The sequence below is a fragment of the Lepeophtheirus salmonis genome, chromosome 5 (genome assembly GCF_016086655.4).
Source record: "Lepeophtheirus salmonis chromosome 5, UVic_Lsal_1.4, whole genome shotgun sequence".
Classification (NCBI taxonomy): Eukaryota; Metazoa; Arthropoda; class Copepoda; order Siphonostomatoida; family Caligidae; genus Lepeophtheirus; species Lepeophtheirus salmonis.
The window spans coordinates 13,692,734-13,706,191 of record NC_052135.2 but is presented as its reverse complement, the minus strand read 5'-3'; the positions used below and the strand labels follow the sequence as shown (position 1 = coordinate 13,706,191).

Below are 13,458 nucleotides of genomic sequence, written 5' to 3'. Positions count from 1 at the left end.
TAAAAGCTCCTAACACAAATACAGTCAAACTTACATAAATCGGACAGGCAAAGGAAACTAAAAAGCGAACGCTTAGTGTAGGCGACCTCTTAAATCAGGCTTCTTACCTGTCTCTGTCACGCTTCTAGAACATAGACACAGTTTCCATCAGAAATTTGGAAAATTATTTATCCAGCAAGGCAATTTAATCAACCTTCATCTTATATTATAATTCCCCAATTTAACCCACATTTTTTATTGAGAATTTTATGTTCAAACTAAGTATAACGTTTAATTTAGTTAGCAGATAAATTGTACAAATTACATATGTTTGCGTTCTATAAATAGCTCTTGATTTTACAAGATAATTTGTTGAAAAATATAACTCATTATAAAATTAGTGCCACAGCACCGGAGCATTAGTCCGCTCAAGAAATTCTGAGCAGCGCTCATTTTTTCTCTCGCATAGGTGTATTTGAATTTGACAACTCTTTATGATTACAATTAAATTCTATATATTGCAAGTACGATTTGACACAAACACACAAATTTTCCAATACCTTATAACAATTCAAATGATTGGTTTAATTAAAATATGCGTTATAATAAATTTTTATTGATATTTTGGTGTTCCTCGGGCACAAAAAGTTAAGGAACCACTGTCTTTGGGAGCATGTATTTATGAGGTTTTGTTCACTATCATCAATTTAAGCCTGATAATTATCTTGAGCTTAATGAAAGATTTCTCAAGTAATTGAACTTATGCTTGCGTAAGATTATGAGATCTTATGTCAATTTACTGTATAAAAATATAAGGAAATCGTATTTGAGTGTGGAAAATTCGTTTACAAATAATAAAGATGTATCTTCCATCGGTATCTCTACACAGGAAGGAACTGGCGGTGTCTCTCGGGAAATCGATATCTAAGTCTTCCTAGAGTGGCCAACTACATAAGAGGCAAATTTGTTAACTGAAACAGGAAAGGCTGGGTTTAGTGTGAATGAGGTCCTGGCCAATGATAAATGCACAAGTCTCTTTCTTTTCTTTTTATTTTTTTTTTTTTTGAAAATTTGAATAATTTTGAAAATTCTAGTCACGGCCCTTTCTAGACTATGTAAATAAGAATGTAGAATGTATTAGGATGTAATTATATATTAGTACGACATATAGAGCGTTTTGACAGATGTAATAAATTGCATCGTAATTGAAGGACACCTCATCTTGTTGATATTTTTTTACATAAAATAGACAAATTTGCAACAGATATTGATTAAACTCCATTAAATGGCTTTAAAAATAAAGAAAGACTCAATACCTACATTGAATACTACTTGAACCCCATGATAAACATTCATACTTGAATTAAATTAAATTTATAAGTACAAAAATGGCTAGATTTATATTTTTATGTTGTTGTTGATCAATTAGGGACGAGAAAAGTAGGATAATTATAGAAAAATATCTTATTCTTTCCATTCTGATAGTTGACACGAGAAAAATATTTTATAACATATTTTTAATAAATTTTAGGGTCAGATATATTTTTGATAGAGAGTAACATTGAAATCATTTTATTTGTTAGTCCCACTTTGACATTAAATAGTTCATTACTTTCCTTAATATTAATGAAAAAGGATTTTTAATTTTTTTAAACTTGCATGTTTACGCCTCAAAATGACTGACATCAAAAATTGCGACTTTCCGAAAAAATGCTCTATTAGGTTTATAGACATAATTGATTTTTGAATAGATGGTAAAAGTTGAAGTCCTTGTTTTTTTTATTTCTGTCATGATATCAGATATTATCTATATATGCTGTGCAATAATTCACAATTTTCTTTTATATTTTGGAGGAAAAGGGCCCTTCGCAATTCTCCCTTAATTCCCCAAATTATAAATACTTCAATAAATAAAATAATAATAATTCTAAACATATTTTATTCTGCATGTCACTCTTTACTTCAAGATTGATTAATTACTATTCAATGTTTAAAATATATTTGATCCCATCATTACATTCAACAAAATAGATTAGAAAAAGGACTTTATCAAGCTAGCGGACTGATGTAAGTCTATAGTACTTAAAATAATCGCTAGATGCCCTCACTAATATTTATATATTCTTTTTTATTTTGTATGACGTGAAGTTACGTACTTGAACGTCAAATAATTAAAGGTCCTGTAAAACAACATTTTTGAACCCATACTCCTCTAGTATACACACCCAAATTGAAATTGTTATTGAAAAATATAGTCAAGTGATATGGCTTTACCATCTCTAATCTCTAATGTATTGGATAATTATGGTGATACAATGGAAAAAATGGCTTGGATGGCCTATTTAACGAATGAAGATGCAAAACCTCTTGTTCAGACCATAACAACAGCCAGAGTGGGTTTATTTTCCTCTCGAAATAATGATAACATTCTACAAATATATCCCTAGTCTATTAATTATGTAATATTTAATAATACTTCTTTTTATAGATATATAACAATACGACAAAACATTTATTAGGCTCCAATGATGATAAAATAGAGGCTGCTCGATTGGAGGCTGTTCTTAATATTTCTAAGGTATTATTTAGGATATTAATTATTACTTATCATACACAGCATAAGTAATTTATATCTTTCTTCAATGACACTTTTTCAGTATGTTAAAGATCATCCTAGAGCATCTCAAAGCGATATACAGAAAAAAGTAGTCGAGGAAATCAACACTTTCAAAATTAATATTCAAAGTTTAGTCTAAAAGTAAAAATCGACACACAGTCTATCATATCTCCCTAATATAAACGGAGAAGAATGTTCGGAAAAGGCAAAAAACTATTCCTCTCATTGCGACTATTGTCATACTTTCTTATATTTTGATTATGTTTTGTAAAATTCGGCTTGTTTTCTCGCAATTTTATATTTAACTCATTGGAAGTTATTCATCTTTTTTTTCAATCTTTATGAATTATTAATGTGAGAATTAATTTGGACATTAATTATTGACGAAATCAAGTTATTTTCAATTCTAAATGTACAATTCCTAGTTAATTTTGGAAACCCCCATTTTTTTAGTCACTATATATATATATATATATAACATGTTCAAAAGAAATTACAATTAACTTTCAAATCTGTATAATTTTCTAAACTCAGGAATTACTTTAAAACGCATTAAATAAAGTCTTTATATAATTAATTGGATACATGATTCGCTTTTATTAAATAACGGTATTTGATCATTCAAGTGTATTTATTTCTGTTTATTGAAAAAGAACTTCGGTTATATCTATATTTTCAGATTACTATTCTTCAACTACTTCGGCATAAGTATATGCTGATAATTTGCTCGCAGCTAATTTAATTAAACATCATGACAGATAAGCTGCTCTCCTCTTGATCAGTCTTCAAATTTCCTTGTTAAATTTTGTATAACTAGATTGGTGTATCAAGAGTCATGAAGCCCGCTTATAAACTCAGAAAAAAAACATTTTTCTTAAAGAATTCCCAATTTTTGGCGGTCCGGTGTATGGCGATGGGTAATAATTATGATATGCTATATATTATAATATTGGTTACTCGAAACACATAAGAATTTTTCGTTTTTTTTTTCAATCTTAAAATTAATTACTTTATTAATTTAAGTTATAAATAAGTGGAAAAAAATTAACAACCGCTACTCTCCTCATTTATTAAGAACTCAAGATTATGTAACTACAAAAAAAAATCAAAATAAGGCGTAAAGAACCTTTCTTGGAAATAATCCTCATTTTCATTCATGATGAAATAAAAAATGAAGAAGTAACTTTTCAATTAGCTTAAATATAAATTCAAGATTTATATTTAACTAGGTGTACACGATCAGTCTTGTTAAAATCGCGGGAAATTTACATCCATGCAATTGTTTTTGTATGTCCCTTATGTTAAATATATATTTCTTCAAAATTTATCGATGTTTCCCTTGTCCATACTTAGTACGAGTTACACAAAAAAGACATGGCATGGCAATTAATTATTATACACTTATTAACAAATCAAAACAGAAAAAAATGTAGGTAGAAACCTGTCATTAAAAAGGTGTGCCCATAGATATAAAAAGTTTTTTTTTTAAATAATAATAATAATTTTTTATCTCTATGGGTGTGCCTTAACTACAGACTTCCTATCTTTAGCCATTGAAAATCTTTAAAAATTACTTTTAACACTATTTTATATGTAATTATTTCATATAATAGATCTAATAAACTAAAGTTATAGAGATCCTCTTTAAGTAGCTGAATTAGTTTCGGTACTAAATTTAAATGATTTAATAAAATTATTAATTAATATATATGTTTATTACAAGTTGTGATGTCTGTACAAGTTGAAATTTCTTGGTCCCAAAATGCATTATTTCATTAGAACATTGATCATTCTAATTACCAACTATTAATTGATACCATCAATGCATTTTAATCTATTATTGTATTTAAGAGTTATATATGTGGGCATTTGAACATTATAATGTGCCCCAGAATAGAGATATATATTTTAGTAATTTGTATTAAAATAGTGAAAATGACACCTTTAATATATCGATAATACATGTAATATTCAATTATGGCATTATCCTAATGCCAAGTACTTTAAATTCTTCATTTCATTTTTCTATTGCAACTTGTACAAAATTCTAACTTGTACTCAACATATGCATCAACCGTGGAAAAGTTGCGTGATTTTATTCATAATTAAAATTGTTTTAGATATACAAGTTATAACGTGTCTTTCCAAACTTGAAACAAAGGCCTCAGCAGTTTCTTTATTACAATAAAATGTCATCCGCTCTTCGTTGGGGAATTGTCAGTACAGGCAAAATTGCAAATGATTTTGTCACAGCAATAAAGAACGTTTTGAATCCATTAGATCACAGTATCATTGCAGTCTCCTCCAGATCAATTTCAACCGCAAGGAAATTCGCAGAAAGATTTTCAATTCCGAAGGTACAATCAGTATTCTTCATTTACCACTCTTTTAGGTTTTTCACACTAATATAATCTTCTGATTAAGGTTTATGAAGGAATTGAAGATTTGATCCAAGATAATGAGATTGATGTAGTATATATTGCTTCTCTTAATATTGAGCATTATGGTATGGCCAAAGCTGCAATAGAAGCTGGAAAAAATGTTCTCTGTGAAAAACCAATGGGAATGAATCTTAAAATGACAGAATCCCTTATAAACCTAGCTAAAGAGAAAAATGTTTTTCTGATGGAGGCAATATGGTCTAGATTCTTACCTTCATATTCTGTTTTGCGATCCCATTTAGACTCAATTGGGGAAGTAAAATATGTCCTTGTCGAATTTGGACGAAAAATCTACAATGAGCGAATTCGACGCATGGACCTAGGAGGTGGCACAGTTCTAGATCTAGGAGTTTATTGTGTGCAATTTCTGAACCTTGTTTTCAAAGGCGAAGAACCCATTGAAATACTTACTACTGGAAGCTTGAACTCGGAAGGAACTGATAAGAACATTTCGTCTATATTTAAGTATGGTTTGAATGGAGGCGGAATTGGTATAATCTCAACTCATTCCGAAATAAATTTACCCTGTGAAGCCAAAGTTATTGGATCTAAAGGTTCATTAACTGTCAAATTCCCATTTTGGGCATCCGAAAATATTGAATATAAACTTGAGTCTGGCAATCATTCAGAATTGATTGAAAACCCACTCCCTGTTCTCCCTAAAAATTCAAATCATTATTATAATTTTGTCAACTCTGCTGGTTTAGCTTTTGAGGCCCAACATGTAAAGGAGTGTTTAGATAAAGGATTGAAGGAAAGTCCACTACTAAGTTTCACTGATATCACCCAAATCTCCAAATGTATGGAGAAAATCAGAAAAGATGTTGGTGTCGTTTATCCTCAAGATTCGGAACTTTAAATGTCTTTGATTTTAATAAAATTGTTTACTAACTCTTTTATAAACGTATACACTATACACCAATTGGATCAAATATTCCCAGACATGAATTAACTGCAGTAATACACTAAATTAAGTTAGCATAAGCTTAAATGTTTATAATAAATTTTGTCAAAAAAAGTTGAGAACTTGGGAAAAAAATAATTTCGCAAGTAAAACTCTAATAAGTAAAAAGTTTATATTAGGTACATTTAAACATCGAAATAATATTATCAGATACTACGAGGATGTTTTCATTTTATTTCCATGTTGATCATAAATTGCCTCATCGTCGTGTTCCACTTCAACTTCTGTTTGACTAGACTCTTCTCCTTCCTCGTAATCTGGGAGAACCGTAGTTAATAAAGATGAAGGCTTTTGCGGTGCCCAATCAGGAATAATTTTAGAGTGAAGCCTCCAAGACCCATAAATGCTGGCTAAATGTCTTTCAAATACAACATACTCAAGTACATCTTTCGCCACCACTTCACTTCCATGGATGAGTCGACCAAATCTATCGTAAACAGCGAGAGTTTGTTGAGTATGAAAACGTACAGTAACTTGAGCAAATTTATTTTGTTTTTGTAGTAAATCTTGGGTACGAATGTGTACAATAGTAGGAGGTTCCAGTGACTTGATAAATTCCCATCTCAGAGTTTTTCTCCTGACGTTATGCACCATTTCAGGATAGGCTTTCTCCGTTACATATTTCAAGAGGCACTCGTCTTCACCACTGAAAAGACAAAATATTATCAATCACCATACGCAAAACTTTTATTTAGGCCGTGACTGGGATTTTGGCAAATTTCGTAAGAATATTTTTGTTAAAATTTGACAAATGACATAAAGCCTTTCAGTGAATGTCTCTTAAGTATACACTTCTAAAATTTATTTTAAGCTAACAAAAAAACTTTTATCAACAATTAATATTTCAGTTTAATAAAACCTGTGTAAAATACGGTGTATTTAAAATGAAATCTACAATAACTTTTCAAAAATTAACGCCGTTTTTTTAAAAAGCCTTTTGATGTTTTTACCAATATTGCAAAGTATCAAACACACACAAAAAAAGGGAACCTGATTTTTTTAATGACTGAGACTATTATTTTGTAATGAATTACTTTTCAACTAAAGATTTATGAGCCTTTATATAAATCTCCTGCGCTTGTAAGAGAAATGTCTTTTGATCAAAGTCATCTTCATAAGAACGAATTTTCCTAGCGGCTAAAAAGGATTTCCCTTTGCCTGTTCCTTTTGTGAGACCCTCCTTCGCACCCTAGATTAAAATGATTAAACATATATAAGCAGCAATGGATGAGTCCGTTAAGACTTGCTTCTTTGGAGAGTATAGACGCCTTTCCATCCCCTTCAGTAGGAACATAAGTATCAATGAGAGCACCCGTGGATCCTATATAGGACATCTTCACTTCTTTTTCATTCGTGGGTGGAAGAATACCCATTGTTTTATAGAACATCTTCTTCTCAGCAGGCGTTATTGAGGGGTCATTCGTTTCGATCCTCCTCTGAAGATCTGCTTCATACAATTGGACTTTCATGACTTTAGATGCACGGGCCTTTTTATGTTGTAGGGTCCTGTGCTTATTGGGTCTCATTTTGTATTCACGAAGAGGCTAGAACGAAGGGATTAAAGATTATATTTCAGTTATAGCTGAGAGAATGGTAGAACTTGGGCTTACCACAATCATTCTTGGTGAGAGAGTCCTAGAAAGTATATTCCTTGACAAAGCAAGTCCTAAAGAGCAAACAAGACTCATTCTGATTAAACAAGGACTGGAATAGTCGGAGACTAACTATGTCTATTTATTATTTCAAGTCAATATCAGCTATTTTAGTCTATTTGTGAAAAATGTGGGAATATTTTGATAAAGTGATGAGAATCTCTGACGTCATTCAAAACCAATGAGGTGTAATACTATCTGGAGGAGCACAAGCTCCAATCACGCAACTTGTTGTGGTGAAGAATTTCATTTCCTAAGATGAATTCCGGTTGGTCAACTCATATGAACTTGTATATATTTGGGTCATTGGAGCTTGTGCTCCTCCAGATAGTATTAGAACTCATTGACATAAAATTTAATCAAGATTAAATATACATCGCATTTAACAATAACAAATAGATCATTTTGAATGACGTCATAAATTGCACCATAATTGAAGGAGATGCCATTTTAGGGTAAGGTGACAGTCACTTTGATTTTGGGGGGTCAAACTTGATGTTTTCACTACATAAAGTAGTAGAATTTCCAAAAAATATTAATTAACACCTAAATTGCTTAATGAATAAAAAGATATTACACTTGGAATGAAAACTACTTGATAAACAGTTATATTTGAATATAATCAGTAATAATGTACAAACAAAACCTAAAAATGGCTAAATTACTACAACTTTTAATCGATTGGAGTAAAGAAAAGAGAATTACATAAAAGTAACTTATTCTTTTCTACTGTAATACTTAATTAATTGTCTGCGAAGTAGGAAAGAGATTCTATAACGATGGATTAACATATTTCAGGGACGTCCGCAGAATTAGATTTTTTAAGGGGGGAATTTTTGTCCCATTTTGACATCTAATAGTTCATAAGTAATGAACTATTAGATGTCAAAATCATTACTATCCTTGGTATTAAAAAAAGGTTTTTTTGCGATAAAACTTGGTTGCATAAGTCCCCAACAGAAAAGAATGTTGAAATCACGTGAAAACGCTCAATATATAGAGCGTTTTCTTAAACCTCAATAACTTGTCTTTTAAAAATCTCTCTCTCTTATGCATTATATTTATTACATTGTTATCTTATTTCTATAGTTTAGTTACACAATACCTATTGATAATTAATTGATTGTGACAATCAATTAACTATTACAATAGAAAGAATAAGATATTTTTCTTTGTTATCCTACTTACATCTGCCCTAATCAATCAACAAAAATAATTAATTCTACAAATCTAGCCCTTTTTGAGGGATTTCTAAGTAAATATTACTCTGAATTAATTCAAATATCCCTGTTTTATCATTCATAGGCATAAAGTAGTATTCAATGCAGGTTGTTTTTTTTAAACTTGAAGCCATTTGAAGTTTCATCAATATTTATTGGAAACTTGTCCATTTTACGTGGTAAAAATTTCACCTGTGTGCCTCCATTATGATGCAATTTATGACGTCATTTAAAGCGCTCAATCTCTATAGGAAATCCAGACTTCTACTGGACACTCGGTACATACCATTAAAGCCCCGGAGCACAAGTTGTAAGCTCTGAGCAAATAAAGAGAGAAGTATCTAGTGACTGAACTGCTGAGAGAGAGAGTGAAAGAAAGAAGGGAGTGTATTTGCTGCTGTATTTTTATTAATTGAATTTTTTTTATTGCGTGCATTGTATTGTTTGCTGTATTGCTGGCTGGTAAGAAGAGGAGGAGGAAGAAATTGTTGGAGAGAGTGGCAGTGTCGGCGTGTGTTGACTGGTGACTGATGTGATGTATGGAATATATTCCACACTCTCACATCATGTTGAATGTGATTACTGATTTGTGAGCGCAGCGCATGAAGGACTAGATTGCTAATATTACTGTTGGTAATGTTTTAAAACATTCATTTTGGCCTGGATTATAGTAAACTGAATGGGCTCTTGGCGGCGAAGTGAGTGGAATGGGATCGTACGCCTAGAATCGTGATGGATATTTATTATTGTGGATTCAACAGTTTTCATCATGTTCCCTCTTGTCCGGAGTCCCCGACTCTTGCTCGGCTAACCCTCCAATCCGAGGCTCTCCCTGAGATTCGGGATGTGGCCATTTGCTGGAACTTCATGGCCCTGGTAGACAATCAAGGGTCCTTGCTTCAGTATGGTCTGGGCTTCCAGTCCCTGGATCGTCGTATGAGGGAGCTCCGTTTGCCCTCTGAAGCCCGGGGTGAAGTACTTCGCCTCTCGGCCACCCCTCGACACCTCTTAGCTGTAACGGGAACGGGAGAGACGTGGAGTTACGAGGAGGGCAAGGGATGGCGCCGTCTCGCCGTTCTCAATGATACAGCACCTGCTGAAAATGAAGAAACTCCAGTGGTGATGCTGAAAACTGCTTCAGGAGATAGCACCAACCTCGGACTCGACTCCATAGGTCGTGTTTACTCACTTCCCAATCGACTCGACTTTAGACCTATTGTCCAAGATATTGCATGTGGCAAAGAACATAACTTACTTTTAACGCAGGATGGAGTTGTCTACTCATGGGGGGGAGGGTCCAGAGGCCAATTAGGTCATGGCTCACTCCATGCAGAGACACAACCTCGCCCAGTTTCTCTTTTAGAAGGAATCCCTGTAGTGTCCATTGCTGCAGGAGGCTGGCATTCAGCTGTAGTCACTAAGCATGGAGATCTCTATACTTTTGGTTGGAATGAATCTGGACAACTCGCTCAAGCCACGAATTTAGCTAAACCACCGGAATGTTTTTCTGCTGTTGAAAAACTTTTCATGGCTTGTTGTACGATGCAGCCAGAGGATGCTACAATTCCGCGAGGTGAAGATGTGTATAGGAAAAGGGAAGGTTCTGAAGAGCCATTAGTTGAGGATAAGCTATCGGAAGAAGATTCTTTAACGACGTGCTACAGTGCAGCATCTTGTAATCAAGAAACGGATATCATTGTGGTGCAGCCTACACCAGTTCTTGTCACATTCCCACGTAAAGACAATGAGGAAATCCGCGTGCTTGCTGTGAGTTGTGGATCAAGACACACCGTCGTTCTCACAGAGGGTAACGCATTATGGGCTTTTGGATGGAATAAGTATGGCCAGTTAGGTCTTGGACATACACGTTCAAAGGATACGGTTGAAAGAGTTCCTTTACCTAAAGAATGGGCACCTGAAAAAATAATTCGTTCGATCGTGTGCGGAGATTGGGGAACAGCAGTCATTATTTCGTCTCGCAGTAGTGAACAAAAAAATTCTTAGTCCTACGTCTAACCTTGTTCAAATTTATTTTCTTAATTCATACTCATTATTCCAAATACTACTATTTTCTATCCATAATTCATTTGGTTGATCATGTATTTCTTATATCGTTCTGTGATCTATTATTTTTTTTTTACTGACTTCATAAGTCATACCTAATAATCATACATGTAATTCGTTTCTCTAAATTTCATATTTATAGCATTAAATATCTATATATATATAATATATCTAATTAAGATGCAATAAAAATAGTGAACGTAAACGCGGAATACTCATTTTGCTTTCGCAATGTTCTAGTGAATCAATTTTTAATTTCAAGACATAATTTGCTTGAGGGTCGTTAACAATAACATCAAAATATTGAGATATTACTCTGAACGGTCAGGTTATTTTTTTTTCGAAACCTGCATAAGTAGAGTATACAAGACATCTCTTTTAAAACGAAATGAATTAGTGATTCATGTATACAGTATATCTATAAACCGTCCAGTAAATACTTATTTAATATCCACCAATCTTAGTGATCATTAAAATTCCAAACTCACATATCCTATCAAAATAGGATAGATCCGTGACCTTCATTTATTTGCAGCGTGTACCAACTATCTATATATATACTAAAAAGGTTCTGGATTATTGTAGACTAATAAGACTACCAAATAAATTCGTAGAAGCAACAATTGAGTTTGAGGTGGAATGTCTGTTTAATAGAGTTGGAAAAATGATTTTCAAGAAGTGAATCCTGGTTTTTAATAGTTTCCTAAATAAAAAGACATGACAGCAAATGCAAACATGAAATGAATTGGTATAATATATAACTTATAAGAAGACAGACAATAGAGAAAGGAAGGTCGAAAGGACTGTTTATGACTGACCAATAGCCTTGTTGAAGGATCCAAATGCAGACTCAATGTCAAAAAGCATTTGTCTCGACTCCGTCTCCCCCAATTCATCACCTACTTTCATATCACTTAGAATCTGGAGCCACTTGTCAATGGAGGCTCTTCCTTCAAAATTAGGAGGTAGAACACTAAGTCTTGAAAGACCATCCGAAAGATCCTTTACATCAGGATGGAGTTCCTCCATGGCTCTGATGTCAAGACGAAGCTTATCCATGGTAGTAATGAAGAGTGCAACAGTTTCAGCGATGAGTTTAGATGTGTTTTTATCTTCTCGAATGGTGATGGGACGTCCTTCTCGGATACGCTCCAGAGCAGCAGGACAGTCTAAGCGATATTTTGACATGAAGGACTCCACAGATGGAAACTCATCTCCTTGTACTTGTTTAAATGCTGCTTTGTACTGCACAAGGAGTTTGGAGCAATTGTGGGTGTAGTCCTTGGCTGACACTGCATCACGGATATAGGCTTTCTCCAAGGCTTGCAGCGTACTAATGACTGCAAAGAGTTCAGACAAATTATCACATTTCTCGCGCTCACGAGGATTCCGATTTAACTTCACCTCCTCCATTAGCTCAAAACGGTACATTTTTGATTAAATAGAGATTAGATTAATAGGATGGATTCAGTGACTATAAATTATAATTCACTCACTCATGAGAGAAATGACGTCATACCCTGTGTTCATTACACTTAAAGAACATAATATAAATATTAAACGTAATATTTTGATGTTTATATTAATCTGTATTCAATTTAATATTATATTATTTATTACTTACTCATTACTATTAAACAAAATCATAATAACAGTGTGAGTATAATACATTTTTTAAAGTACTTTAAATCTAAATTTCATGTTGTATTTCTGTAAGTAATTATTCTAATACTTTTTTTATGCATTTGTAAATACAGGAAATAATCTATTTTGAGGTAGTGCTCAAAAGGAAATGCTATTCGGAATTCAAGTATCTATTCTAATGGAAAATTGATTTTTTTAATTAAATGTTTATTTTCATTTTTTTTTTAAATAAATAAAGGCTAGTATTTTATTGATCAATTAATCAAAATCTTGAGCAAGCTAGTCATTTTTAAATAATTTATACGTATAATATGTACATTTTTCGTCTAAACAATAAAGTATTATTACAATTAAATCCTTTTTTCATTAATATTAAGGAAAATAGAACTATTCGATGTCAAAATGGGACCAACAAATATGTAGACCTTACTATCTATCAAGAATGTATTCTTCTAATGCTAGTTTGATTATATATCAGACCCTAATATATATTAAATATATGATTTTACCTCATTATATATTCTTATTTGAATTTCCATAGTGTGGACATTAAATTAACTATTACAATAGAAATAATAAGATATTTTACAATGAAAGGGCTCCATAAATAAAATATCATTTTTAAGTTATTATTTAAAATTAAAAAAGACAGAAAATAATATTCATCAAGGTTAATAGAAATACATTCTATTAATCTTGATATTCATAAACAGTGTTGTGTAGTAACGCGTTAGTTAGTAATGATTTACTGTAATAAAATTACATTTCTAGTAACTAAATATAACGGCATTACTTTGCTAAAGAAGTAATCCAACGAAATTAATTTTTGGATAAGAACCCATTATAAAAGTATATGGTAAAATTTATATTTTATATA

The 13,458-nt window shown here is 32.2% G+C and overlaps 5 protein-coding genes across 5 annotated transcripts; 3 read left to right on the top strand and 2 right to left on the bottom strand.

The window, feature by feature from the left end:
* Positions 1–2,104: 2,104 nt before the first annotated feature.
* Positions 2,105–3,173, top strand: LOC121118550 (uncharacterized). The gene is made up of 3 exons (XM_040713129.2): positions 2,105–2,372; positions 2,468–2,557; positions 2,637–3,173. The coding sequence occupies exons 1-3, from the start codon at positions 2,244–2,246 to the stop codon at positions 2,733–2,735; spliced, it is 318 nt and encodes a 105-aa protein (XP_040569063.1). The 5' UTR covers positions 2,105–2,243; the 3' UTR covers positions 2,736–3,173.
* A 1,512-nt stretch (positions 3,174–4,685) lies between these two features.
* Positions 4,686–6,157, top strand: LOC121117435 (trans-1,2-dihydrobenzene-1,2-diol dehydrogenase). The gene is made up of 2 exons (XM_040711868.2): positions 4,686–4,953; positions 5,021–6,157. Exons 1-2 carry the CDS (start codon positions 4,786–4,788, stop codon positions 5,894–5,896), a joined length of 1,044 nt encoding a protein of 347 aa, XP_040567802.1. The 5' UTR covers positions 4,686–4,785; the 3' UTR covers positions 5,897–6,157.
* LOC121117436 (mitochondrial ribosomal protein L45) lies at positions 6,100–7,812 on the bottom strand. Its single transcript, XM_040711869.2, has 4 exons — positions 7,612–7,812; positions 7,249–7,545; positions 7,036–7,190; positions 6,100–6,647 (listed from the first exon to the last, which is right to left on the bottom strand). The coding sequence occupies exons 1-4, from the start codon at positions 7,687–7,689 to the stop codon at positions 6,155–6,157; spliced, it is 1,023 nt and encodes a 340-aa protein (XP_040567803.1). The 5' UTR covers positions 7,690–7,812; the 3' UTR covers positions 6,100–6,154.
* Positions 7,813–9,213: 1,401 nt separating this feature from the next.
* On the top strand, positions 9,214–11,142 carry LOC121117414 (RCC1 domain-containing protein 1). The gene has a single exon (XM_040711837.2). The coding sequence runs from the start codon at positions 9,606–9,608 to the stop codon at positions 10,875–10,877; it is 1,272 nt and encodes a 423-aa protein (XP_040567771.1). The 5' UTR covers positions 9,214–9,605; the 3' UTR covers positions 10,878–11,142.
* Positions 11,143–11,616: 474 nt separating this feature from the next.
* Positions 11,617–12,444, bottom strand: Vps28 (vacuolar protein sorting 28). The gene has a single exon (XM_040711838.2). The coding sequence runs from the start codon at positions 12,366–12,368 to the stop codon at positions 11,745–11,747; it is 624 nt and encodes a 207-aa protein (XP_040567772.1). The 5' UTR covers positions 12,369–12,444; the 3' UTR covers positions 11,617–11,744.
* Between the last annotated feature and the right edge of the window lie 1,014 nt (positions 12,445–13,458).